This window comes from Melanerpes formicivorus, unplaced genomic scaffold (assembly GCF_026170545.1).
Source record: "Melanerpes formicivorus ecotype bairdi unplaced genomic scaffold, bMelFor1.0.p_v2 SCAF_106, whole genome shotgun sequence".
Lineage (NCBI taxonomy): Eukaryota > Metazoa > Chordata > Aves > Piciformes > Picidae > Melanerpes > Melanerpes formicivorus.
In genome coordinates, this window is record NW_027142458.1 from 334,476 (window position 1) to 361,773 (window position 27,298).

Sequence of the window (27,298 nt, forward strand, 5' to 3'; positions counted from 1 at the left end):
ACAACGCAGCTGGCAAGCACTGCTGGAGGTCTAAGACAGATACTAACATGTGTCCTGCTGGACACTGCAGCTTTTACTGATTACTCTGCTTCCTAAAACCAGTTTGCTTTGTAAAATAAAGAGCTCCCCTAGCTTGTCTCTAGAATAAGTGAACAACCTATTAGCACGTTGGGTATAGGTGTACTGAGAGAGAGAGCTCAAAGTGTGAGAAAGGAAAATCAAACAGCAAGCAAGAGACCTGCTGGGATCACTTCTAACTGGTTCAAATGGAAAGGGCAGAGGGAGAGGAGAGGGCAAACTAATTACAGAGGAGAGGAAAGCCAAGGTAAATCCACATGGTGAAAGAAGTCCATGTGTTCTTCCAAGAGAAGAGGCAACTTCCCTCACGAGCGTGGGGTTAGGAGAACAAACCGAGGAGTTTTGGCACTTCAGATTCTGCAGGTGATGGGATTTGTGCATGTGTGTCCTGTAGACCTTTCCCTAGCATGACATGGAAGACTTGAAAACAAGGCTCCAAAAGGCTTGAGGAAGAGATGAAGAGTTTTGGCCAGGAGATGATTAAGCAGTAACCTTGTTTACTAGAAAAAATCTAAGTTAGGTTGCCTTGGCAGCTACCTGCCATTTCAAATGCAAATATCTTCAAGCAATTAAATGATCTGATCCCTACTGCTACTACAGAATAAAGATAAAGAGCTGGCTACTCTAGGTTTATACATCTCAGTGCATCCTTTGCAATTAATACTTTTAATGCACACAAGCAAGAAACTTAGTAGTAAAGCTTAGAGGGGGGGGGAAAAAAGGGGGAGGGGGGAAATAAATCAATGGTTTTGCCTAAATGCCTTCTTTTCTCATGCAGGTACGTGTGCTGTACATGGAACAAAGGTTTGGAGAAGGCTCCACTGTGCTGTAGCAGAAAAACACCAGAGAAGGCAGCTGATGCCACCACTCCCAGACCAGATCCTGCCACCCTTCCTCAGCCTAAATGCTCTTTTGGAATCAGACAGGAGAAGATCAGACAGGATCAGGTCTGTCATATCCATTCTTAACTCCCAATGGATGCAGAGATGCCCCTGGTTTTCTTGGTCAGTGGCCCATCTGCATCATCTCATGGTGGTGACAGCTGCCCTTCAGGCAGTCAAGGCATTGAAAACATGAACCATGCATCCACCATCTCTTAATGCTGCTGGAGATGGGCATCAGTTGGGGTTGTACCAGACAGGAGAGCACTTTTCTCATTATTAACATCAAGAAGATAACCAGACTCAGCTGTAGTGGTGGAAAACACCAGTGATCTTTTCTAACTGGTCCAGAAAGGAGAAGACATCATAATGTTCATTTAGTCCTAGACTCAGAGAAGGGTTTGGGTTGGAAGGGGCCTTGAAGATTCCAACCCCCCTGCTATAGGCAGGGACACCTTCCACTAGACTTTAGGAGGAAAACAGAAACCCATCTGAAAGTTAATGATCCCCATTTTGGACAAAGGGGGAAAAAATTAGTTTTGACATGAACCTGCATAAAAAAACCTGCAAATTCTGTCAGCTGGAGGAAATGGAGAAGTTGAGGAGCATCTGTGCAAAGACACAGAAGGGTGAGTGGTGGTGAATTTGCCACACTGGACCTAAGGCTTCCCTGATCACGTAAGACACGAGGCCAGTCACACAAATGGGCCTAGGTAAAGAAACTGAAGACTCAGGAGGTGCACGGAAGTGAGTGTTAGGAAGTAAGGCAGCAACATCTCCACAGATTGATCCTCCTGCTTTGAATCACAAACAGCAGCTCAACAACCGTACCGGGAGCTGATTGGTTCTTCCCGCTGATGTGGGCTTTATTGCCAGCTAATTCTGACCAAGGTGTTCAGTTTGACATCCACCAAGAGTTAACCCCACTCCCCTCCCTCAGACTTCATCACTGGGATTGAAACCAAGCTGCTGGAGACTTCTTGTGCGATGCTGAATTCTTAAGACATTCAAAGATGGACTCTGAAAGATGTAACCTGTTGGGAGGTCCTGTGATGTGCTGGGATGGAGGTACTCTACACACTGGGGAAGAGGAGTGGTGTTTCCCATTTCAAAAGGCTAAAAATGGGGGGGAAAAGATGATGTCTCTATACACTAATATTCCATTTTGGGGCTACAAGCTGTGTTCAGGTAAAAAAGAGAAACCAAAGAGTCTCTTCTCAACCTGTTCAGGTTAAGAAGAGCAACAGAAAAGCCTCTTCTCAACCTGTTCAGGTCAAAAGGAGCAACAAAAAAGGCTCTTCTCAACCTGTTCAGGTCAAGAGGAGCAACAAAAAAGCCTCTTCTCAACCTGTTCAGGTCAAGAGGAGCAACATAAAAGCCTCTCCTCAACCTGTTCAGGTTAAGAAGAGCAACATAAAAGCCTCTTCTCAACCTGTTCAGGTCAAGAGAAACAAAATAGCCTCTTCTCAACCTGTTCAGGTCAAGAGGAGCAACAAAAAAGGCTCTTCTCAACCTGTTCAGCTCAGGAAGAGCAACAGAAAAGCCTCTTCTCAACCTGTTCAGGTCAAGAGGAGCAACAAAAAAGCCTCTTCTCAACCTGTTCAGGTCAAGAGGAGCAACAAAAAGGCCTCTTTTCAACCTGTTCAGGTCAAGAGAAACATAAAAGCCTCTTCTCAACCTGTTCAGGTCAAGAGAAACAAAAAAGCCTCTTCTCAACCTGTTCAGGTCAAGAGAAACAAAAAAGCCTCTTCTCAACCTGTCCAGGTCAAGAGGAGCAACATAGAAGCCTCTTCTCAACCTGTTCAGGTCAAGAGGAGCAACATAAAAGCCTCTTCTCAACCTGTCCAGGTCAAGAGGAGCAACATAAAGGCCTCTTCTCAACCTGTTCAGGTCAAAAGGAGCAACAAAAGAGCCTCTTCTCCACCTCCAACCACCCCCAAGTACCCTCAGGTTTGCTCCATCTCCCTGTTTCCCTTTCTCCTGCCACAGTTCCTCCCCGCTGACCACCACAAAACCCATCAGTGCTGGCTAAATCAAAGCAATCCTTTTGCTGCCACATTCACACCAGGTCTAAGAAAGGAAAAAAAAACCAACAAGTATTAAATATTTCAAACTGGAAAGTGGTTTTGTAACTGCTGCAAGCATTGGTGACAGTTGGCACTCCCTGAAGAAAAAAAACCCAAACCACCCCAAAAAAAGCCACTCTGGAGAGAAGCAGTTAGAATAAAGCCTTTGGTTGGTGTTTGGTTTATTCTAACTTCAACTAGACACTGAGCTTCCAGCAAAGAAATCCTGGAGCTGACTTTCAGGCTTGTAGTGGTTTGTAATTCTTCTTCATTTGGGTTTGGTTTGGGGGGGGGGGCTGGGTGTTGTTGGTTCTTTTTTGTTCTTCCCCCTCCCCCCCCCTTTTTTTTTTTCCTCTTGGTGGTCGTTTGGGGTTTTATTTTTGTTTTCAATTGATTGCAACATGCTCAAGTCGACTTTCCAGTCAATTTCCCCCCAAATTCCAACAGGAATTGGCTTATAAAGTGGTTCCAACTGGAACTGGTCATTTGGAATTTCCAGCACAGGAAATTAATCACTGTATAAGTGCCTCGATTTGAAGTACCCCTATTCATCGTTACAAATGGATGTGCCTAACACCTACAAGACAAGGAAACAAACAACCCAACCCAACCCAACCCAAAGCATGGCTCTAAATGCAAAAGGGAAAAAAAACCAAACCAACCCAAAACACCACCAAAAAAAATAAATACATCCAGAATCCAAAAAAAAAAAATCAAAGCAACCAACCTCAATGATTGATTGATTGATTGATTGGGCAGAAATGTCAGGGCACGGTCACTTTTGGTTTTGCCCCCTACTGGAACAGATCGGATGACAGCAGAGTGCCCCTGGGGTCACACCTGCCAAACCAAGATGATTTTTGTCTTGTGTCATCTGCCAAACCAAGGTGATTTTGGGTTTTGATTCCTAGCTACTTCATGGCAAGTTATCAACTGATGAATCCTATTGGTTTTGTTCCCACCCCTCCCTTCCCCCTCACTCCCCACCCCACCCCCCAACCCATCCCCATCCCCAGGTTCTTCAACTCAAAGCCTATGTCGCGAGTCGTGGCTGTAGCCTCCCGGGGATCCTCGGTTCCTGTGGGGTTTGTAAGCGTCCTGGTATGAGTCAGAGTATTCTTCTTCCACCAGAGGGTAGTGGTCTCTGCTGTGTTGGGAACTGGAAGACAAGCGGTTCCTGCTCTTCCGAGCCCTTTCGTTGTGGTAGTTTTCATCTGAGGTCATTAGGCTTCGGCGCTCGACTGGAGAGTTCTCGGTAGAGTGGCTGCTGTGCCTCAGCCGCTGGCTCTGCGAGGGCCAAACAAGCCAGGAGTTAGCAGGGACAAAGGGGAGCTCAAAGGCTCTTAAGCTGCTTCTGAGACTGAGTTCTCAGCTCTTTTCAGAATCCATCCACTTTTGGGTCACTCATTCTAGAGTCAAGCCTGTGTGCTACAGGAGTGCTCTACAAGGACAGGCTGGTTCCTAGCGCTGGGAGCGGACCGAAGGTGGTGTTACAAAGGTGTGCCTCCTGCTGTTCACCCACTACAGGCCCCTGAGCATGAAAAGTGAGCTGATGTAGTCAGCATTTATCACTTTCCTCTGATCATGAACATAACATTCATGCTTAGAAAACGCTGAGCATTGGTTTAGGTGGGTTTAGAAAACATCTGGAGACGTTTGCTGGTCTGGTTTGGCTTTTAACAAGGTGCAGCTCCGAGCCCTACTTAAAACCCTTCCTATGAACAACCAAATGATGGTCAGGAAGAAGAGGCCAGTGGTGTCCTGTGACAGGACAAGGGGCAGCAGGCACAAACAGGAGGTTCCACCTGAAGATGAGGAGAAAGCTGTTTGGTGTGAGGGTGCTGGAGCCCTGGAGCAGGCTGCCCAGAGAGGTTGTGGAGTCTCCTTCTCTGAAGACCTTCAAGCACTGTCTGGATGCATTCCTGCCCAAGGTGACCCTGCTTTGAGAGGGGGGGAGGACTGGATGATCTCCAGAGGTCCCTTTCATCCCCTACCCTTCTCTGACTCTATGGGCTGCCAAGGATGGCTAAAATGACTAAATATTAACAAATTCTTTCCACTAAAACCTAATAGATACTTTAAATCTGTTCTAACATCATTTACTAATTAAAAGGCTTGGCCTTTGCTTCCCTCATGCTCCCAGAATGCTGATGTCCTACACTTGTCCCATGAACAATATTAGTTCCTGGGTTTTTTTGCCAGTAAAATGGCACAATGAAGAAATAGCCTAAAAATAAAGATTATTTGCTGTCATCACCCCTTGAACCTCTCCAGAGAACAGCTGGCCATCCCCTCAGAACAAACTCAGTCAATGCTTTTCTTTCTCCAGATCACAGAAAGGTAGGGTTTGGAAGGGATCTCTGGAGATCATCGAGTCCAGCCCCCTTGCCAAGGCAGGGTCACCTAGAGAAGGTCACTCAGGGAACAGGTCCAGGTGGGTTTGGAACGTCTCCAGAGATGGAGACTCCACCACCTCTCTGGGCAGCCTGTTCCTGGGCTCTGTCACCCTTAAAGAAGTTCCTCCTCATGTTTGGATGGAGCTTCTTATGGTCAAGTTTGTGCCTGTTTACCCCTTACCCTGTCACTGGGCACCACTGAAGAAAGCCTGGTCCCACTGATCAGCATTGAGGAGATGACACAGCCAATGTCATCCTTCTGATCCTGGAAGTGCCAGGAGAGTGCTGCCCATGATGGCTGCACTCTGGGGGCCTCAGGTTCATAGATGTACAGAATAGTTTGGGTTGGAAAGGACCATAAAGATAATCTAATTTCAACTGCCCCAGCCATGAGCAGGGACACGTCCCACTAGCCCAGGTTGCTCAAGGCTTCGTCCAAGCTGGCCTTGAACACCTCCACTGAAGGGGCATCCATGACCTCCCTGGGCAACCTGTTCCAGGGTCTCACCATCACCTGCTCCTTCTCACTTCTGATGCTCCCTGTGCTATGAACCCTCCCTCCCATCACTACACCCTCTCTGGCCAGCAACTGGTTAGCTGCATAATTGATAACCAGAGGCTTGCCTGCCTGGAGAGGCGACTGCAGGCAGGTGTAGGTTTGCAGCCCAGCAGATAGGATGTCACAGCTCCTTCTGCAGAGTGATGCTACCAAGGTTACTCACTGAGCAATCCCACCTAACCATCTGGCAGGGAAAAGTTGCCCTTCTGCAAGCTCAGCTACTGGGTAGCAACTTCTCCTGCATTATCCACACATTTCCCTCACAAATGCTTGTATTTATTGGGCCCAGGTATGCAATTCTGATCTATCATCACCTCAGCTTAAAAGTGCTGCTCTCACATCCTCTGGCTCCCCTGTAGTAATTTACCTCTCTGGTTGCAACCTGCTGCTTTCTAGAAACCTCCCTCTTTCACTGCCTCCATTGTGCAGTCCTCCTGATCCTGCTCTTTACCTCCTGGGAGGTTTCAAGTGGCACCAAACTGGTGTGGTTACACACTGGTCTTGTGCCCCACGTCACTGTTGTGGTCAGGATGACAAGCTGCACTTTGCTGCAGGTATGGACTTCAAGTGCACATCTCCTGCAGTCTAAGACGCTGAACTCATATCCCCACAACTTGAACTAGAGGGTCAAGGCCATCAGCTGAAATTAGGCTAAACCAAGGAGGTTTGAAGCTAACCAGGGATTAGCCCCAAAAGGGAAATGATTGGCCCCTCAGAGTTAGCAATGACAGAGTTTACTCTTCCTGCTGAGGGCTGTGAACACACACAGAGCTCAGGGTTGACATCTTCCCCTTGTAGAGCAAGGACCAAAGGACCACCAGCTTTGGCAGGGTGGAGATTGGGATGGGACACAGCACAAGGGGACACAGCTGGAGCACACTGTGGTGTGCACTCTCCCTTTGATTCTGACTCTTCTGTGTCTGTGTCATTTAACTTCACCCTGCTGACCTTCGGTGAAGCCCAGAGACTTAAGTTGAAGCAGAGTTTAACTTCTCAGTCAACTAAAGCCCAAGCTACTGAGGGAGACTCCTAAGGCCTGATTGGGTGAAGTCTGTACAGGGTGTCCCAGCAAACCTGTACCACCCCCAGGTGTGACTGTTACACCAGGGGCTGTGCTTTTGGCATTCAGTTCCCCAAGGTACTGGGTGAGGAGGAGTCACAAGGTCATAAGAAGCATAAATTCTCCATTCATCATAAGCACCTCAGCTAGGTTAATTCCTAGGATTTGCTTGAGGGCTTTACAATGCTCATCATTACAGGGTGCAAATCACAGAATTGGTTTGGTTGGAAAGACCTCTAAGATCACTGAGTCCAACCACTGACCAATGCTGAAGGCCTGAGTTAGTCTAAAACCTCTCGGTGGGTAAGCACCTCAGACCACGCCAAACATCAGAACTCCTGGCATGGGCCTGGACACTGGAATGGCCCTGGAAGCCAAATGCTGCAGTCTCCAGTTGGGCATCATTCACTCAGGGAGAAATTTACCCCTCTGCAGAGAACTAGCACCAGTCAAGTCCCACCTAAGGCTTCACAATCCGGGTGAAGTGGGGATTAAGTGATGCATACCTTCAGCCAGCCCACTGCACAGGGGTGATTTTCATCTTCAGTGTGAGTTTTCCCTAAGTAAATGGAGCAACATGGCACAGTTACTGCTGGTGTCATTGATCAGAGAGAAATAAATGCCTGAAAAAAACTCTTGTGGACACAGCCAGCTTTCAACATGGAACTGAAGAGGTGGGAAGTTCTGCAGATGGTGTTTCGTTGGCATGAAGGGATGGAAAACTGAAATCTGAATGGAAACAACAGTGGAGAGGTGCAGGTTATTCAGTCACAGGACAGTGCTTGTGCATTCAGCCAGTCAGGAAAGGGTGACTCACTGAGCCTACACCAAAACCAAGCACAGCGTCGCCACGCGTGAGCGCCAGCTGCCATGCACCTCCCAGGGAAGTGCAGTTCACTCACAGCGGAGGACAGCTTTAGGTTAACTGAAAACACATCACTGCCTTCCAAAACCATTAAAGCTGCTTCCAGGTAAGCCTCCAAGCAGAAGAGAGGTTTACATCTCTCAGGTGAATTACTCATTTTAAAAGGCTCAACTCTTGCTTTCGACAGCTGCTCCGCAACGGGCACGCTCCTAGGGAGCCACCGGGCATCCAGAGCTCCTCCTCAGGCTTTGCAGCCTCCAAAGCTGGCTGCCCTCCTGCTCTTCTCAAGCATTCAGAACTACAAACCCAAAGACCATGTGCTGTTTGCAAACTTAGGAAAGCACGTACTTCTCTTTAAGGGCTATTTACATGCCAGGGTGGAAGGGTCAAAGTTCAGCCGATTTTGAGCTATCCCTGTGGAAAAAAAGGGTCAGATTTTTTCTTCTTCTCCAATGGGTAACCAAAAAAATCAAATCAAATCAAATCAAAGCAAAGGAAGTTATTTTATTCACACTCAAAAGGAACTCAAAAAGGTGAAGGTGTTTGGGCTGATCACGAGAGACAAGCATGGAAGGTTTTTCACTGGGAAGTGAATGTTTGGTGAAGTTATGAAGGGGGTGGGAATCAAAGGGATCATTACAGACACTGTTCTGCATTCCTAAACACACAGAATGGCTTGGGTTGGGAGGCACCTTCAAGACCATCTAGTTCTAAGCCCCTGCCTTAGGTGGGGACACCTTCCACTAGAGCAAGGCCTCATCCAGCCTGGCCTCGAACACCTCCCGGCTGGGGCATCCACAACTTCCCTTCCAGTGGCTGCTGTGACACCCTGCACTTGTTTAGTCTCCCTCTGCCAGGCTCTCATTTGCAAGGCCACTTTCCCCCCCTCAATTAATGAAGGCTGGTTTCTAGTCTAGCTCTACCACCACCTGACAGAGTGGCATTTAACTCCGTCTCAAGAGCTCAGGGCCATTTGATTCCCATTAGAGCAAGGGCAGTGGCAGAGCTTCAGCACTCGGCTGTCAAACTGCTCTCATTGAGCTTCCCTCCTTACTGCTGGCAGTGGCCAAGCAGGGAGCGCTCACTACTGCAGCAGGTGTCACCTCTGCTGTTTTCCCACTGCTTGGCCCACCAATCAAAGAAACCCACCTGATCTGCACTGCTGGCTGGGGCTGAGGGGTGTTTGCATACCTGCAAGCCAGAGATTGCGGCGGGGTACGGCGAGAGCGCGGTGGATCCCAAGTTCCTCCCCAGGAGAGGGGTCATGGGCGTGCTGCTGGTGGTGTGGGTAGCACGCCAGTATGCCTCCAGGTACTCTGCCAAGTGTTCACAAGCATCCTCCAGCTGGTTCTCGTCCAAAATGACATCAAACATTTCCTGGTGGCAACAGTAACAACAGAGTTTGGTTCATGACAAGGATGCAGACGGCAAGAAGGAGAGAGATGTCAACCGGTTCGCATCACCCCCACCCTGGGGCATTCAAGACACAAGAGTCAGGAATCACAGAATGGTTTGGGTTGGAAGGGACATTCAAGATCATCTAATTCCAACTTTCAGACCACCAAGTCCAACCCTTAACCCAGCACTGCCAGGTCACCACTAAACCATGGTCCTCAGCACCACATCTCCACAGCTTTGAAACCCCTCCATGGATGGGGATCCACCACTGCCCTGGGCAGCCTGGGCCAGGCCTTAGCCACTCTTTCAGGGAAGAAGCTGCTTCTAATGTCCAACCTAAACCTCCCCTGGTGCAACCTGAGGCCATTTCCTCTTGCCCTATCACTTCTTCATTGGGCAAAGAGACCAACCCCTACTTGGCTCCAACCTCCTTTCAAGGTGCTATAAAGAGCAATGAAATCTCCCCTCAGCCTCCTCTTCTGCAGACTAAACACCCCAGTTCCCTCAGCTGCTCCTCACCAGCCCTGTTCTCCAGACCCTTCACCAGCTTTGTGCCCTTCTTTGGACCTGCTCCAGCCTCTCAATGTCCTTCTTGGAGTGAGGGACCCAAAATTGATCTCACTACTCAAGGTGCAGCCTCACCAGTGCCCAGTGCAAGGGCACAAGCACTTCCCTTGCTCTGCTGGCCACACTATTGCTCATCCAGGACAGGATGCTGGTGGCCTTCTTGCCTCAGATCTGCTCACCATGCAATCACAGAGAGGGATTCAAAGCCATGTGGCTTCTGTTCTACCCAGGGACACTCTGCAGCCAATGTCTTTACATCATTTGTGTGACAAGTGCTGTAAAGCAGCATCAACTGAGTCCTTCAAGAGAAAGAGTGCTTGCAGCAGTGACATTTTGTGCCTTATCTTTAACCTTAACTCATGCCTTAGTGGAAAAAAAACCCCAAAGATTGTGAAAATAGGACAGGAAGTGAAAAATAGGTGCAGGTGTTGCAGGTGTTAAGAGTAACCGAAACAGAAGCCAGGCTGCTTCTCCTCTGTGTGTATTTATAGCTGCAGCCAGTACACACTGAGCTGGCAGTGCTGCAGGCAGATAGGAAAGTGCTGAACAGAGGCACTTTGAGAGCTTTAAACCCCATGAATTTATCACAGAATGGCTTGGGCTGGAAGGGACCTTCGAGATCATCCAGTTCCAACCCCCTGCCATGGGCAGGGACACCTCCCACTCTAGCTCAGGTTGCTCAAGGCTCCATCCAACCTGGCCTTGAACACTTCCAGGCTTGGAGCCTCCACAGTATCACAGTATCACCAAGGTTGGAAGAGACCTCAAAGATCATCAAGTCCAACCTGTCACCACAGACCTCATGATTAAACTATGGCACCAAGTGCCACATCCAATCCCCTCTTGAACACCTCCAGGGATGGGGACTCCACCACCTCCCCAGGCAGCCCATTCCAATGGGCAATCACTCTCTCTGTGTAGAACTTCCTCCTGACCTCCAGCCTAAACCTCCCCTGGAACAGCCTGAGACTGTGTCCTCTTGTTCTGGTGCTGGTTGCCTGGGAGAAGAGACCAACCTCTGCCTGTCTACAACCCCCCTTCAGGTAGTTGTAGACAGCAATAAGGTCACCCCTGAGTCTCCTCCTCTCCAGGGTAAGCACCCCAGCTCCCTCAGCCTCTCCTCATAGGGCCTGTGTTCCAAGCCCCTCACCAACTTTGTTGCCCTGAAAGAGTGGTTAAGGCCTGGCCCAGGCTGCCCAGGGCAGTGGTGGATCCCCATCCATGGAGGGGTTTCAAAGCTGTGGAGAGGTGGTGCTGAGGGCCATGGTTTAGTGGTGACCTGGCAGTGCTGGGTTAATGCTTGGACTCAATGCTCTTTGAGGTCTTTTCCAACCTTTCTGATTCTTTGAGTTTGACCTTGCAGCTGTATCTGGTTTCATTTCCACCAGTTCTGCTGGAATCTAATTTCTGCTGGTTCTTAGGTGCTGTCAAACAGACCAGAGGGGTCTGCACCCTCCTTAGCTCTGCCATCAATCTGCAAGTTCCAGCAAACCACCAGCATGAGCTGTGGGGTCTGCCTGGTGGCTTCAAAGCTGGGTGCTTAGGACAGTTTGGGTTTCCCCCTGCCACACTGTGCTGCTGCTCGGTGGAGTTGTGCAGCCCTGGGCACGTTCAGCACTGCCTTGAGCAGCAGCAGTGAAAGATTAGCAGGGAATGAATAATGCAAGCAGCTCCTGCTCTGAACTCTGCCCCACAGCTCAGCTATTTTTATAATGTCTAGACCTGCTGCACCATCCCAGCACTTCAGGCTGGCTCTCAGCAGATGAACCAAACAAAAGAGAGGTTTTCAGGGTTTTCCACCATCTTCCCTTCACACAAATCCTCCTCTTGCAGGAATCTGAGCTGCAGAAGAGGTGAAGCAGGTCACAGTGCAGCAGGCAGCAGTGGCACTGCTCTTAGCAGTGTACATCTTAGTTTAGCCTGGAGAAGAGGAGGCTCAGGGGAGACCTTAATGCTCTCTACAGCTCCCTGAAGGGAGGTTGTAGCCAGGTGGGGGTTGGTTTCTTCTCCCAGGCAAGCAGCACCAGAACAAGAGGACACAGTCTCAAGTTGCAGAGGGGGAAGTTTAGGCTTGATCTTAGAAAGAAGTTCTTCCCAGCAAGAGAGATTGTCCACTGGAATGTGCTGCCTAGGGAGGTGGTGGGGTCAGCATCCCTGGAGGTGTTTCAGAAGAGCCTGGCTGAGGCACTCAGCACCATGGTCTAGTTGATGAGGGAGGTGGGGAGATTCAGGCTGGATATGAGGAGGACGTTCTTGCCCATGAGAGTGGTGAAGCCCTGGAATGGGTTGTCCAGGGAGGTGGTTGAGGCCCTGTCCCTGGAGGTGTTTAAGCTGAGGCTGGCTGAGGCTCTGGGCAGCCTGATCTAGTGTGGGGTGTCCCTGCCCATGGCAGGGGGGTTGGAGCTAGATGATCCTTGTGGTCCCTTCCAACCCTGACTGATACTATGATACTACGACTTGACCCAGCTACAACGTGTGTGCTGCTGGCTCCTGTCAAGTGAGCAAAGTGAGGTGGAAGAAGAGGCAATCCCAGGGTCTAAAGAGCCAAGCAGGCTTTGAAACACATCCAGGTGGGGAGAGAAATGCTCCTTTCAAAGGCAAAGTGTGGTGGGCTGCTGGCTGTGTAAGCTGGGTGTAAATACCACAAGCCCTATTCAAAGAGGTGCAGGTGTGGCTCCATTGAACTCAGCTCCCACTTGAGGAGTGAGGAAGCTAAAAGCTTCTGTAGGAGTGATTCTGTTCTACAGAAAAGTGGATAGGTTTGGTTTAGTTCAGGGCACCTGAATGGCTCCCAGGAATTCTATATCACACTTTCAAGAGCCTCGTCAGAAAACTGCATCTGAGAAACAGAGCAGAGCTCAGCTCTGCAGAAGAACTTGAGATGGCTTCAACACCTCTCAGTGCTGCTCAAAGTGGAAAACAAGGGTTGAGGGAGCAAGCAAAATGATCTACAGTTACTGAAACCAGAAGCTCACAGGTCACTGCAGTAACACAGCCAGCTGGACATAGATGCAGCCACCAGCTACTGACAGCTGGACAAAGTGGTGCTGGTTCAGCACCAGGCTTAGCAGAGCTAGATAATGGTTGGACTTGATGATCAGAGAATCACAGAATGCTTTGGGTAGAAGGGACCTTCAAGATCATGCAGTTCCAACCCTGCTGCCATGGGCAGGGACACCTCCCACCAGCCCAGGTTGCTCAAGGTCCCATCCAACCATCCTGTGAACACCTCCTGGGAGGGGGCATCCACAACCTCCCTGTGCAACCTGTTCCAGTGTCTCCCCACCCTCACTGCAAAGAATTTCTTCCTGATCTCCAGTCTAAATCTGCCCACTTCCAGCTCAAAGCCATTGCCCTCAGCCTGTCACTCCAAGCCTATATCAAAAGTCCCTCCCCAGTTCTCCTGCAGCCCCCTTCTGGAAGGCTGCTCTGAGGTCTCCCTGGAGCCTTCTCCAGGCTGAGCAGCCCCAACTCTCCCAGCCTGTCCCCATAGGGAAGGTTCTCCAGCCTTCTGATCATCTTCATGGCCTCCTCTGGACCCTCTCTAACAGCTCAATGTCCTTCCAGTGCTAGGGGCACCAGACCTGGACACAGTGCTCCAGGTGGGGTCTCACAAGAGCAGAATAGAGGGGAAGAGTCAACCTTAAAGGTCTTTTCCAACCCAAGTGCTTTGTGTGACTTCACTGGTCAGCCCTTTGCCTGTTTTGAGTCAGAGGCTACCATCCTGGAAGCCTTATCAGTGTCTGTTCTGAACTGAAACACTGGTGCAATGTTTGCACACAGCACCTGCCTGCCTCACCAGCTCTCCAGGACCTCTGCTCCTGAAGCAGGAGGTTAGTCCAGGTGAGTCATCACTACCTTTGACAAAATGGGGGGGTGAGCAGTGCCTGTGCTCCAATGAGGGAACTGAAAATGCTTGCAGGAGCTGCTGAGTCAGGAGACTTGGGGATCACAGGCGTGCAGACACACCATCCAGGGGCTGGGCTCACTAGGCAGCTGGAGGAAAGTCCTCTGCTGAGGCCTGGATCCGAGACTTTGACCCTTCAGGGCCTTAAGCTGACCCTAGTGCAGAAATGATGTCATTTGCCAGTGCAGCAGGAGATGGATTCTGCCACACACGTCACTGCTGCCCTGTCACCTCACCACACAGCATACCTCAGCACAGCAGATAAGCAGGACCAAAGGTCCAGAACGTATGAAGTCAGCTGTCACAGGCTCACAGGATGTCAGGGGTTGGAAGATACCTCTGAATCAAGCCCAACCCCCTGCCAGAGCAGGAGCATAGAATCCAGCACAGGTCACACAGGAACACATCCAGATGGGGCTGAAAAGTCTCCAGAGAAGGAGACTCCACAACCTCTCTGGGGAGCCTGTTCCAGGGCTCTGTGACCCTCCCAGTGCAGAAGTTCCTCCTCATGTTGAGGTGGAACCTCCTGTGCTGGAGTTTCTATCCATTGCCCCTTGTCCTATCCCAGGGTGCAAGTGAGCAGAGCCTGTCCCCTCCCTCTTGACCCTCAGAGATTGATAACCATTGATTAAATCCCCTCTCAGTCTTCTCTTCTCCAGACAGGCATCTTTACAGCTCCATGGCTCAGAGGCTCTTTAGCCTTTCTTCTGTACTTACTGGTGGGCATTGTGCAAGTTTATCAGCTGCCACCAACTGAACATTCAAGTGTTTGCTTTGGGACTTCCCTCGAGATTTAATCAGCCGCTGCAAAACCTGCCAAGGGAAAAGAGCACAAGGGGAGTGGAAGAATCAATCTCTCTCCACAAAGCTCAGACCAGCATCCCAGTGGAGGACTGCCAAGTGCAGAAGCTCTCCACTGTGTTTAACAGAATGGATCAAACATTGTCCTTGAAGACAAGCAGGACCCCTCCCGAGCACGCCCCTGAAAGCCATGCACGCTGCCCTCTGCAGCAGGCTTCGTCCCTTGCAAGGATTTCAAATGCCAAGGGAATCATGGAACCACAGATTGGCAGGGCTTGAAGGGACCTCTGGAGGTCACTGAGTCCAATCCCCATGCCAAAGCAGGATCACTCAGGGCAGGTCACACAGGAACACGTCCGGATGGGTCTTGAAAGTCTCAAGAGAAGACTCCAGAGCCTCTCTGGGCAGCCTGCTCCAGGGCTCCAGCACCCTCACACCAAACCAATTTCTCCTCATACTGAGGTGGAACCTCCTGTGTTCCAGTTGGTGACTGCTGCCCTTTGTCCTATCACAGGACACCACTGAAAAGAGCTTGGCCCCTTCTTCTTGACACTCAGCCTTCAGGTATTGATAACCATTCATGAGATCTCCTCTCAGGCTGCTCTTCTCCAGATTAACCAGCTCCAGCTCTCTCAGCCTTTCCTCAGCAGAGAGATGTTCCAGGCCCTTCATCATCCATGAAGCAACTGCCTGGGGGGTGGGCAAAGGGCTGCCTGTCTTCTCCAAAGCTCAGCCTAAGGTTAGGGCTTGTAAAGAGACAACCCTGACTAGCACTGTGTTGGGGCTGGGGGCTGCCAAGGGACTGCCAAAGGGAACTGGGAGCTCCAGAAAGATTCTGCTCCTCAGCAATCTGCCTGCTGAATTGGTGGGAGCCTTGTCTAAAGCTCAGCCTAGGGCTAGGTGAAGCCTAGGGCAGAAAAAGATTTCATCACAGAGTCCTACAGTCCCTGGCCAGGGCCTTGATCTAAGAATTTCACTTTTTCTTCTCTTCATCTCACTCCAGGTGGAGATCCCACCCTGCTCACTCCCACCCTGCCCTCCAAGGCCCTCTCAAGTGCAGGTGTTTGACAGGGGGAGATGCCTTACCTTTGGTGAAGACACTTTGACGTGGACAATAATTGGTGCTAAAGAAGTCTTGATAAGCTGGGCAGGGTGGTTGATAGTGTCTGCATCCAGGACAACCAGCTGTAAGGACCTTGCCAGCTCAAAGATCCTCTCAATTTCACTCTGGACTTCAGCTGGGAAAGGGAAACAGGGGGCAAGTCAGTCAAGCCCAGAACTGCTTAGGCCACAATTTCATCCCCCATGGATTTTCACAGCCTCTATCCATGCAGTGTTATGAGCTCCAGGTGGGAGTTAGTGCCACTTCCAGGCAAAATCTGCTCACTCCAGGAGCTTTGCTTTGGTTTTCTTTCAATAAACAACAACTCTGAGCCAACTCTGCTGCCTGAAAACACAGACATCCTGTGTCCCTTTATGATACCAGTGCATTGAAAGGCTGTGTCATTAATGGCATGCTTCTAATTAACACAACTTCAGCACAGGTTCCAAACCCAACTATGTTCCTAAGATTTCTCATTTCAGGCAGCCAGTGATGTGTGGATGTCCCTTCAGAGTTGTTTCCTTCTCAGACTGCAGCTCTGGTTTACTTGTAACAGGAAGAGAAGCAGATCCCTGTGGCCTTCTAATTCTACAACCACCAAGAACTGCTGGGTGTTACAACACTGCCAGGGGTTATTCTTTAAAGGGACACCAATGGCAACCCTCACCCCAAAGCAAGACATAAAAGGAAAGAAACTGATTTCCAGCTCAAGTCTCTGTCTGGTATTCCTTGTTCTAACCTCTCCTTCACTGTTCACATGCATGTGGGGAATTGTACACTGAGAAAACTCAGCCCAAATTGAGGCTGTCCCACGAGAAAGGGCTGAATGGCAGCAACTCACATGCCCTGCATTTGCCTAAGAGCTGTTCCACACAGCAGCACCTTCACCACAAGGAGACTTAGTGCTCACCTTTGCAGCACTTCATTCTGGCCTGCCCACCCCTGGACTAGAATGACAACTTGCAGGGAAGAGGCCAACAACCCAGTACTCTCCTTTGGTCACTTGGGATCACAGAATCATGGAATGGCTCAGGTTGAAAGGGACCTTAGAGATCATCTACTCCAACCTCACCACCATGGGCAGGGACACCTCTCAACTAGACTTGGCTGCTCAAGGCCTCATCCAACCTGGCCTTCAATGCCCCCAGGGAGGAGGCATCCACAGCCTCCCTGGGCAGCCTATTTGAGTCTCACCACCCTCACACTTAAGAACTTCTTCCTAAGCTCCAGTCTATCCCTGGTCTCCTTCAGCTGCAAACCCTTTTTCCTTGTCCTGTCTCTAGATACCCTCAGGAAAAGTCCCTCTCCAGCCTTCCTATAGGATCTCTTCAGGTATTGGAAGGCAGCTCTAAGGTCTCCCTCAAGACTTCTCTTCTCCAGGCTGAACACCCCCAGCTCCCTCAGCCTGTCCTCGCAGCAGAGGTGCCCCAGCCCTTGGATCATCTTTGTGGCCTCCTCTGGACTCACTCCTACAGATGTGAGTCCTTCTTATGCTGGGGACACCAGAACTGGACACAGTATTGGTGATGAGGTCTCAGCAGAGCAGAGTAAAGGGGCAGAATCACCTCTCTCACCCTGCTGGCAGACAGTTGGGTTTAAGAGCCTTTTCTTCCTCAGGAGTCTGAAAATCAACCTCTCCTACCTCCCTGGGTGGTGTTCCAGGCTATTGGCACCCCCAAATTTCCACCCTTGTGAAAGAAATACATCAGGCTGGTGTAGCCCAGCAGTCATGAGGAAAGGTGGGAAGACCCAGAGTCTCATGGGCCATGTTAGGCAGCTGTAGCTCTCCAACATTAAGCACAACCCCAGTCCCAGGGTCAAGGACTTGTTTTCTTCTTGGCTGGCCAAAGTGAAAGCTCTTTGGCATCTTGTGACGTGGAATGAAAAGCCCAGAACTGAGCAGAGGGAGCTGTGAGGCCAACCCACCTCTGGAGGAACCAGCACTGAAGCCACACTGTGACTGCAGGCCCCAAGCTCATCTTCTGCAGCCAACAGCTGTCACACTGTTTGCTGTAGCCCAGCCCAGGTAACTGCTTCAGGAGAAGCTCACACAGCACACCGGTGCTCTGCTGCCCTGTCTCCCACCTGAACATGTGAATGACAGATGAAAATGCTGCAGGCACACTTCAAATTGCAGAGCTGATGCCATCTGGGAGGCTGAAACCCTGACACCTTCCCTCCAGCAGGTCCCCACGCTCAGAACGCCACCTGCGCCAACGGCTTACCTAGACTGGATCTCGTGTTTGACCTCTCAATTATTGCCCTCTTGCTTGGATTATTGAGAACAGACCTCTTAGCAAGAGAAATGTCAGCTGTCACTCTGGTTATTGATATCCTAGGAGCGAGAGGAGAGGAGAGGAGAGAACAAAAGCACAGCAGTCAGAGCGGCAGCGCACCGGGCACGCTTGGCAGCCACGTTCCGTTCCGAAGTGCAAACGCAATAAAACACAACTCCCAGCTGGTCTGCAGCTGAGTTATGTCAGCATTAAACAACAACTGAAGGGAAATGCTGCAGAGCTGGGAAGGATTTCCTGCTCCCTGCACTGCTCCAGACTCTGCCATAGAGAATCTGCTCTTCTGCTTCATGCGACAGTTAACTGTTCTCCTCCCTGGCTCACTCGTCTCCTCCGGGGATTTGCACACCAGGGCAGTGAGTGGTGGGGCACAGGGCACAGCAGAGCCAGGACAGGAACAGCACTTCCCAGGTAGTGAAAGCACTGATTCAAACTGACATGGCTGAGAGGTGAGGCAGGGCCACGCTTGGCCATCTGAGCAAACCATGTCACTCCTATCTCAAGTGCCTGTGAGTCACTGAACAGAGCTGCTGGCTTTGGGAGACTGGTCCCCTCTTCTCTTCCAGACAGGGAGCTGGAGCTGATGGGCTACAGGACTTAGTGTCAAAGTATCATAGTATCAGTCAGGGTTGGAAGGGACCACAAGGATCATCTAGTTCCAACCCCCCTGCCATGGGCAGGGACACCCCACACTACATCAGGCTGCCCAGAGCCTCAGCCAGCCTGGGCTTAAACACCTCCAGGGACAGGGCCTCAACCACCTCCCTGGACAACCCATTCCAGGGCTTCACCACTCTCATGGGGAAGAACTTCCTCCTCACCTCCAGCCTGAATCTCCCCACCTCCAGCTTCATTCCATTCCCCCTAGTCCTATCACTCCCTGAGATCCTGAGCAGTCCCTCCCCAGCCTTCCTGTAGCCCCCTTCAGATACTGGAAGGCCACAATGAGGTCACCTCAGAGCCTTCTCTTCTCCAGACTGAACAGCCCCAACTCCTCCAGTCTGTCCTCACAGCAGAGCAGCTCCAGCCCTCTGCTTATCCTCCTGGCCCTTCTCTGGACACCTTCCAGCACCTCCAGATCCCTCTTGCGCTAGGGGCTCCAGAACTGGAGGCAGTACTCCAGGTGGGGTCTCAGCAGAGCTGAGCAGAGGGGGAGGATCACCTCCCTTGCCCTGCTGGCCACACTTCTCCTGATGCAGCCCAGGATCTGATTGGCTTTCCAGGCTGCAAGTGCACACTGAGAGCTCCTGTTGAGCTTCTCCTCCACCAGCACCCCCAAGTCTCTCTCCTCAGGGCTGCTTTCCAGCCAGTCACTGCCCAGCCTGGATTTGTGCCTGGGATTGCCTCGACCCAGCTGCAGGACCCTGCCCTTGCTCTTGTTGAACCTCCTGAGGTTGGCTTGTGCCCACCTCTCCAGCCTGTCCAGGTCCCTCTGGATGGCCTCCATTCCCTCCAGCCTGTCTGCTGCACCACACAGCTTGGTGTCATCAGCAAACCTGCTGAGGGTGCACTCAATGCCACTTAGCTTGTGGTTAAAAAGGGAAGAGTGAGTGGAGCCACAGTGAGTGGAGCCACAGCTACCTGTACTGCTGGAGCCTCCTCTTTAACCTAAGGAAGCTTTTTAGACTCGGGCTGTCAGCGGGCTGACGAGAGAGAAAAGGTTATAAAACAAAGGCCACAAAATCACTTGACATAAACCCATTCAGGAGGAGGAGTGTGATGAGCCAGAGAGCCATGAATAATGAAAAGAAAGCAAGCTGGAAATGACTAGCAGCTGTTCCACAGAACCTAAGATTGATGCAGCTCTAAGTGGAATGATCAGAGGGAGGGTTAAAAAGAAGTGCAAGCATTTCTGTATGTAAATCACTGCCAGCACATACAGCAGAGTATAAATGAGCTTTGAAATGGGGGAAATCCATCAGTCATGGGCTAGGGGTGATGATAAAACACACTGCTGCTGAGCACTCCTCCTGCATCTCTGACTGCTGGAATCAGAGGCATGTAACAGAGGATGGACCACAAAAGCTCACCTGCTGTGCCAGATACTAGCAGGGTTTCATCCTCCCTGAGGAAGCAGCAGTCCTAAATCCCCCTGCTGCTGAAAGATGTTGAGAATCAAATGTGCCTCTGCTCTGTTTTGTCTGCACAGTGTCTAGAGTCAGCCTGAGTCTGTGCAAGAGTGATTAAACACAATGCACTTAGCAAATGATGCCTCAGAGCCTCTGCAGCAGCCAGCCCTGGAATGCCCTCTGCCAGCCAAGCTCCAGCAGGCTCCTTTGAGCAGGCACTGCACAGCCCTCAGGCCTTTCCTTTGCTTCACTGGCCAGAAGAGGATGTTGCAGTCACAAAAGGAGGAGCTGACAGAAGCAAAGTGTGTTGAGAGGCAGGGAAAGAGTCCTGCTAGCTCACATCTTACTGAAGGCTTTTGCAAAGCTCCTGCTTGGACACTGCTTTGCCTTCTTGGTAAGATGGTGGACCTGGCACACAACTGTGGAAGACAGAGAGAGGGCAGAAGGGAAGGAGGGGGGCAGAAGGGAAGGAAGGGGGGGGCAGAAGGGAAGGAAGGGGGGGGCAGAAGGGAAGGAAGGGGGGGGCAGAAGGGAAAGAAGGGGGGGCAGAAGGGAAGGAGGGGGGGGCAGAAGGGAAAGAAGGGGGGGCAGAAGGGAAAGAAGGGGGGGCAGAAGGGAAAGAAGGGGGGCAGAAGGGAAAGAAGGGGGGCAGAAGGGAAGGGGGCGGGCAGAAGGGAAGGGGGCGGGCAGAAGGGAAGGGGGCGGGCAGAAGGGAAAGAAGGGGGGCAGAAGGGGGGGCAGAAGGGGGGGGCAGAAGGGAAGGGGGGGCAGAAGGGAAAGAAGGGGGGGCAGAAGGGAAAGAAGGGGGGCAGAAGGGAAAGAAGGGGGGCAGAAGGGAAGGGGGGCGGGCAGAAGGGAAGGGGGCGGGCAGAAGGGAAGGGGGCGGGCAGAAGGGAAAGAAGGGGGGCAGAAGGGGGGGCAGAAGGGGGGGGCAGAAGGGAAGGGGGGGCAGAAGGGAAAGAAGGGGGGCAGAAGGGGGGGCCAGAAGGGGAGGGGGGGCAGAAGGGGAGGGGGGGCAGAAGGGAAGGGGGGGGCAGAAGGGAAAGAAGGGGGGCAGAAGGGGAGGGGGGGGACAGAAGGGAAAGAAGGGGGGCAGAAGGGGAGGGGGGGGGCAGAAGGGGGGGCAGAAGGGAAAGAAGGGGGGCAGAAGGGGAGGGGGGGGGCAGAAGGGGAGGGGGGGGCAGAAGGGGAGGGGGGGGGCAGAAGGGGAGGGGGGGGCAGAAGGGAAGGGGGGGGGGGCAGAAGGGAGAGAGGACAAAGACTTCAAAGCTGTAAGTGTTGGCAGTTGGGGGCCTGAAAAGGAATTTGACTCATTTTTCTAGTTACTCAGAGCTACAGCCCATGGTATCAGCTTGCTTGTGGCACTGAACTTCTCAGCATTGAAATGTCATACTCATACCTGAGCTCACTGCCAATGCTGCTGATGGCAAGAGGGTGGCCAAAAAGTACCTCACTTTGGGCAGGATCTCTCTCTCTAACCCTCTGTGCACAGCAGGGGCATGCTGAGGGTAGACAGGAGAGCAAGGCAAGGAGCACTCCTGGCCCACCAGGTTCAGCTGCCAAAAGAGGTGCATCTAAGTGTGCTTTACTCTGATCATCACTGAGACTGCCCCTGGCTGGGAGGGGATCTAATCAATGCTGAGAAAGAGCTAAAGGACTTACAGGTTGGGGGCAAGGGGCTGGAGGCAGACTCTTCTCAGTGGTGCCCAGAAACAGGACAAGGGGCAATGGGCACAAACTGGAAGCCAGGAGGTTTCATCTGAAGATGAGAAAATCCTTTGCTATGAGGGTGCTGGAGGCCTGGAGCAGGCTGCCCAGAGAGGTTGTGGAGTCTCCTCCTCTGGAGAGCTACCAACCCCAGCTGGCCATTGTGCTGCTGGGCAAGCTGCTGTGGGTGCCCCTGCTTTAGCAGGGAGGAGGTGGACTGGCTGATCTCCAGAGGTCCCTTCCAACCCCCAGCATGCTGGGACTGTGGGTTTTTAATCACTGTTTTTAGGTACTGCTGATCTTTGTGCATCAGGCTGGGGCTGAGTACACTCTCCCAGAGGGTATAAAAATATACCTCAGGCAGGATCTATCCATAGCAATCACGGTGTGACAACTGGAGAGGACTTATCACTTCCAGTTGCCATGGTTTCCTACCCAAAACAATCAATCTCAGTTACCAGCAGCATATGCAAAGCTGACAGACACATGCCAGCAGCTGGAAGGGAGCAGATGATGTGCTTGTGTACCTACACCTAATGGGAAGGGACACTCTGGAGCTCAAGCAGCAGGAGCAGAGCAATCCCAGTGCTCAGCAGGCAGTGGCAGGACCCAGGAAGGGCTCAGAGCAATGACAAATTTACACTGCAGGACGCCAGGCACAGGGCATTGTCTGTCAGCTTTTTGATCCATCACTGTGTTTGGAGGATCTGCTAGAAACACTTGAGCTGGACAGTTAAAAAGAGGGCAGGAGAGAAGAGCTTTTGCACAGCAGTTGGCTCCTTCAATGATTTGGCTGAGCTGTTTGTGGGTTAGTTCAAAGATTCATAGAATGGGTTGGGTTGGAAGGCACCTTAAAGATCATCCACTTCCAACTCCCCTGGCCATGGGCAGGCACACCTCCCACTAGCCCAGGCTGCTCAAGGCCTCATCCACCCTGGCCTTGAACACCTCCAGGGAGGGGGGCATCCACAACCTCCCTGGGCAACCTGTTCCAGTGTCCCTCACTGCAAAGAACTCCTTCCTAATCTCCAGTCTGAATATGCCCTCCTCAAGCTTCAGTCCATCTCCTCCATGACAATTCAGCACTGTCATCTCCTCACTGCACCCCAAAGGACCACAAATTCTACTCCACCCCTCTACACAACAGACACTCTGATTTTCACTGCCCTAGTCCCCATGCTTTCCTTATCCTCAAACCTGAACTAGCTAGCACAGTGCAAGCTCCTCTTCCCAGTTAGAGCATACTGGGATGAAAGAAGGGCAGAACAGCCGAGGATGGAGTAGAAACCTACAGCTACTGAATAGTTTGAGTGGCAAGGTGGAGATGCTGTGGACCAAGCCTATGTTCCTAGCAAAGAAATTCCAATTATCCTTCTCACAGCTCATCAGGAAATATTCACACAGCCCTGTGAGGAGAGGCTGAGGGAGCTGGGGTTGCTTAGCCTGGAGAAGAGGAGGCTCAGGGGAGACCTTCTTGCTCTCTACAACTCCCTGAAGGGAGGTTGTAGGCAGGTGGGGGTTGGTCTCTTCTCCCAGGCACCCAGCACCAGAACAAGAAGACACAGTCTCAAGCTGTGCCAGGGAAGGTTTAGGCTGGAGGTTAGGAAGTTATTCATAGAGAGTGATTGGCCATTGGAATGTGCTGCCCAGGGAGGTGGTGGAGTCACCATCATTGGGGGTGTTTAGGAAAAGACATGATGGGGTGCTTGGTGCCATGGGTTAGTTGATTAGAAGGTGTTGGGTGATAGGTTGGGTGCAATGATCTTGAAGGTCTCTTCCAACCTGATGGTCTATTCTATTTCTATTCCTATTCTATTCCTATTCCTATTTCATTCCTATTCCATTCCATTCCTATTCCCATTCCATTCCTATTCCCATTCCATTCCATTCTATTCTCCATGTTCCAGATGAACAAGATGCACAGATACATGGAATGGTTTGGGTTGGGAGGGACCTTCAAGATCATCTAGTGCAAACCCCGCCCTGTCATGAACAGGGACACCTTCCACCAGCCCAGGTGGCTCAAGGCCTCATCCAGCCTGGCCCTGAGCACCTCCAGGAAGGGGCCATCCCCAACCTCCCTGGGCAACCTGTTCCAGCGTCTCACCACCCCCACTGGAAAGAATTTCTTCCTCATCTCCAGCCTAAATCTGCCCTCCTGATCTTTTCACCTTGATTTTCCTTCTTAACTTCAGGCTGGCAATCCCTGAGGCAGAGTGATTCCCAGCATGGCAAAGAAATCCTAGCAGAGACACAGCAGATATGAAGGCACATGCACTTCCAGTCATACATTAGCCATGTTCCATCCACCTCACAGCCAGCTGCACTTCAGTGTTGACACAGAGCCAGTGGTGAACATGCATCAGTGTGCTTGCATCACAACAAACAGAGAGCACTGCAATGTTAGGGAAAACCAACAAACCACAACAAAGAATAAGGCATGAAAAGGACAGCGTTTCTCACCTCCCATCAAACCTGTGCTTCAGGAAGTCAAAGAGAGCTTTCTGCATCATGTCTGTCACCTTGGCAGAGGTGAGGAAGATTGAAGAGGAAGGATTGACAGGGAGAAAAAGAAGTCAAAAGGAAGAAGAGAGGTGAGCAGAAGGTTCAGGCCACTGCCAGCAATCAATCCCTGCTGCAGGTAGCAGGCACTGGGTTTCCATGCTCTTGGCAGCAGGCTTTGTAACAAATACTTGCAAGTTTTCTGACTCATTCCCCAACCTGCAGAACGGGGAAGGGGGGTGGGAGAGCTGTCACTCTGCTCTTGTCTTGACTTGCTCTGAGCCATCAGAAGACACCTCCCCACCTTCCACAGCAACACCATTCCCAACAGGCTTGAGAGTGTGTCAGAAGCATTGGGACTCTTGGGGTTGAACAGATCACTTGGGTTGGTTTTGGGTTTCCTCCCCCCAGTAATAACATGATTAGAACTGGCTCAAAACTTGGGGTACAGGATTTGCAGTGTTGGGTGACTGCTTGAAACAGCAAAGCCTTCTCAGAGGGGCCCACAAGCAGAGAAAACAAGAATGAATGCTTCCTTCCCTTCCTGTACAAGGGAAAGAGTCTGAGAGGGGCTCAGCTTTGTCATCTGCTTCACTGAGGGAGCTCCTTGCCCTCTGCAGGACAACTCAGGCTGCCACCTATTATCTGCTAGTCTAGACAGGAACTTCATCAAAGCCCCCAGGCCTCTGGCAGTTTCTTTCTCCCAGGCTGTCTTTCAAAATGCTTCTTGCAGAATTTACACAGCAACAAAAAAAAACCCTCTCCAGGTGCAGAGCTTTGTGTGAACAAAAAGCCTCTCTCTCCCCCCAACCTTGAGAGTGCCTTGGCAAATTAATCTGTGGTGCATCACCATCAGCTTCAAGAGGTGAAGTTTACTCCTGGCAAGAAACATCACCATAGCATGAAAGTGCAGAGAGCAGGACATGAAATACCAAAGTCCTGTTTTGCCAGCCTACACTTCCAATCTTTCTTAACCAAGCCACAATGTTAACAGCCTCACAGAACTCATACAATGGTGTGGGTTGGAAAGAACCTTAAAGATCATCTAATTCCAACCTTCTGCCGTGGACAGGGGCACCAACTACTAGACCAGCTTGCTCAAGACTCCACCCAACCTGGCTTTGAACACTTCCAGGCTTGAAGCCTTCACAACTTCTCTGGGCAAGCTGTTCCAGTGCCTCAGCACCCTCATGGGGAAGAATTTCACAGAATCACAGAAGTGTTGGGGTTGGAAGAGACCTTTCAGATCATCAAGTCCAACCCCACACCTAGAGCTCACAATCCTACACCTACTGCTAAGCTAGGACCACCAAACCACATCCCTCTGCACCACACCCAAGGGCCTCTGAAACATCATGGTGTGAAGTACCAGAAAGGACCATTCCAGTCTGTTGGATGATAGCCTCTAAAGTGCTTACAGCATTAATTAAGCTCCTCTAAGTGTAGCTCTGGTTTTTCTCTTCCTGTTCATTCAGTTCCTCCTTCAGCCCAACACGTAACAGATGGTTAAGTTCACCACAATGCCCTGCTAGAAGCTTGTGCTCTTCTAGCACATCTTAAATGCTCATTTGACTCTACAGCAGGCCTGAAAAATGAGGGTCCTGTTCCTCTGGGCCTGTTACTACACCTACTTCCACCCCCAAACTAATTAAGAAGGGTTATTAAAGATTTCTTTACATATCTATGTCAATAGATTCATCACAGAGTGTTAGGGGTCGGAAGGGACCTCCAGAGATCATCAAGTCCAACCCCCCTACAAAGCAGGACCAAAGAGAGCTTAAATAAAGGTCAGGAAAAGCTGCTGAAATAATCATCATCAGTTTCAGGTGCTGGAGAACAAAACTGAACATGCTGGAATAGTCCAGCTACTTCATAGACTCACTAAGGCTGGAAAAGACCTCTAAGATCACAGTATCACCAAGGTTGGAAAAGACCTCAAAGATCATCGAGTCCAACCTATGAACACAGACCTCATGACTAGACCATGGCACCAAGTGCCACGTCCAATCCCCTCTTGAACACCTCCAGGGATGGTGACTCCACCACCTCCCTGGGCAGCACATTCCAATGATGAACGACTCTCTCTGTGAAGAACTTTCTCCTCACCTCCAGCCTAATCTTCCCCTGGCACAGCTTGAGACTGTGTCCTCTTGTTCTGGTGCTGCTTGCCTGGCAGAAGAGACCAACCCCCACCTGGCTACAACCTCCCTTCAGGCAGTTGTAGAGGGCAATGAGGTCTCCCCTGAGCCTCCTCTTCTCCAGGCTAAACAACCCCAGCTCCCTCAGCCTCTCCTCACAGGGCTGTGCTCAAGGCCTCTCCCCAGCTTTGTTGCCCTTCTCTGGACACGTTTGAGAGTCTCAATGTCCTTCCTAAACTGAGGGGCCCAGAACTGGACACAGGACTCAAGGTGTGGCCTAACCAATGCAGAGTACAGGGGCAGAATGACCTCCCTGCTCCTGCTGGCCACACTGTTCCTGATGCAGGCCAGGATGCCATTGGCCTTCTTGGCCACCTGGGCACACTGCTGGCACCTTCTGCCCATCACCTCCATGACCACTAGACCATGTCGCAGAGTGCCCTGTCCACATGTTTTATGGACACCTCCAAGGATGGTGACTCCCTGGGCAGGCTGTTCTTGTGCCTGACCACTCTTTGCAGGGAAGAAATTGTTCCTAAGATGCAGCCTAAACCTCCCCTGGTGCAGCTTGAGTTGCTTTGCCAACTCTGAGGTTCTTGGGTAGATGTAAAGGTTTTGTAAGAGAAAACAGGAGAATACTGGGGAAGCTTCTCCTAAATTTTTGCTGATTGCTCAAAGCATTTGCTGGCTTGGCTAAAATTTTACATTTGAATATGACTGCTCCAGCTTTTGCTTGCAGCAGACAAAAACTCTCTGTGTCTTGGCTTGCACTGCAGCATCATAGGGACACCTCACTACCTTCCACAGCTACACCTGGAATGTGTCCAGAGAAGGACAATGAAGCTGGGGAGGGGTCTGGAGCACAGCCCTGTGAGGAGAGGCTGAGGGAGCTGGGGTTGCTTAGCCTG

At 51.1% G+C, this 27,298-nt stretch overlaps 1 protein-coding gene across 3 annotated transcripts in view; it reads right to left on the reverse strand.

Annotated features, from left to right (window-relative positions):
* Positions 1-4,042: 4,042 nt before the first annotated feature.
* The window catches only part of CACNB4 (calcium voltage-gated channel auxiliary subunit beta 4), a 136,261-nt gene continuing 113,005 nt past the window's right edge, over positions 4,043-27,298 (reverse strand). For all 3 annotated transcript variants that reach the window (XM_068166782.1, XM_068166784.1, XM_068166783.1), the window contains 6 exons: positions 24,214-24,272; positions 17,906-18,015; positions 15,665-15,816; positions 14,495-14,590; positions 9,097-9,282; positions 4,043-4,312 (listed from right to left, as the gene is read on the reverse strand). In XM_068166782.1, coding sequence (XP_068022883.1) covers positions 4,052-4,312; positions 9,097-9,282; positions 14,495-14,590; positions 15,665-15,816; positions 17,906-18,015; positions 24,214-24,272 — 864 coding nt within the window. In that variant the 3' untranslated portion in view covers positions 4,043-4,051. The remainder of the gene's footprint in view (positions 4,313-9,096; positions 9,283-14,494; positions 14,591-15,664; positions 15,817-17,905; positions 18,016-24,213; positions 24,273-27,298) is intronic.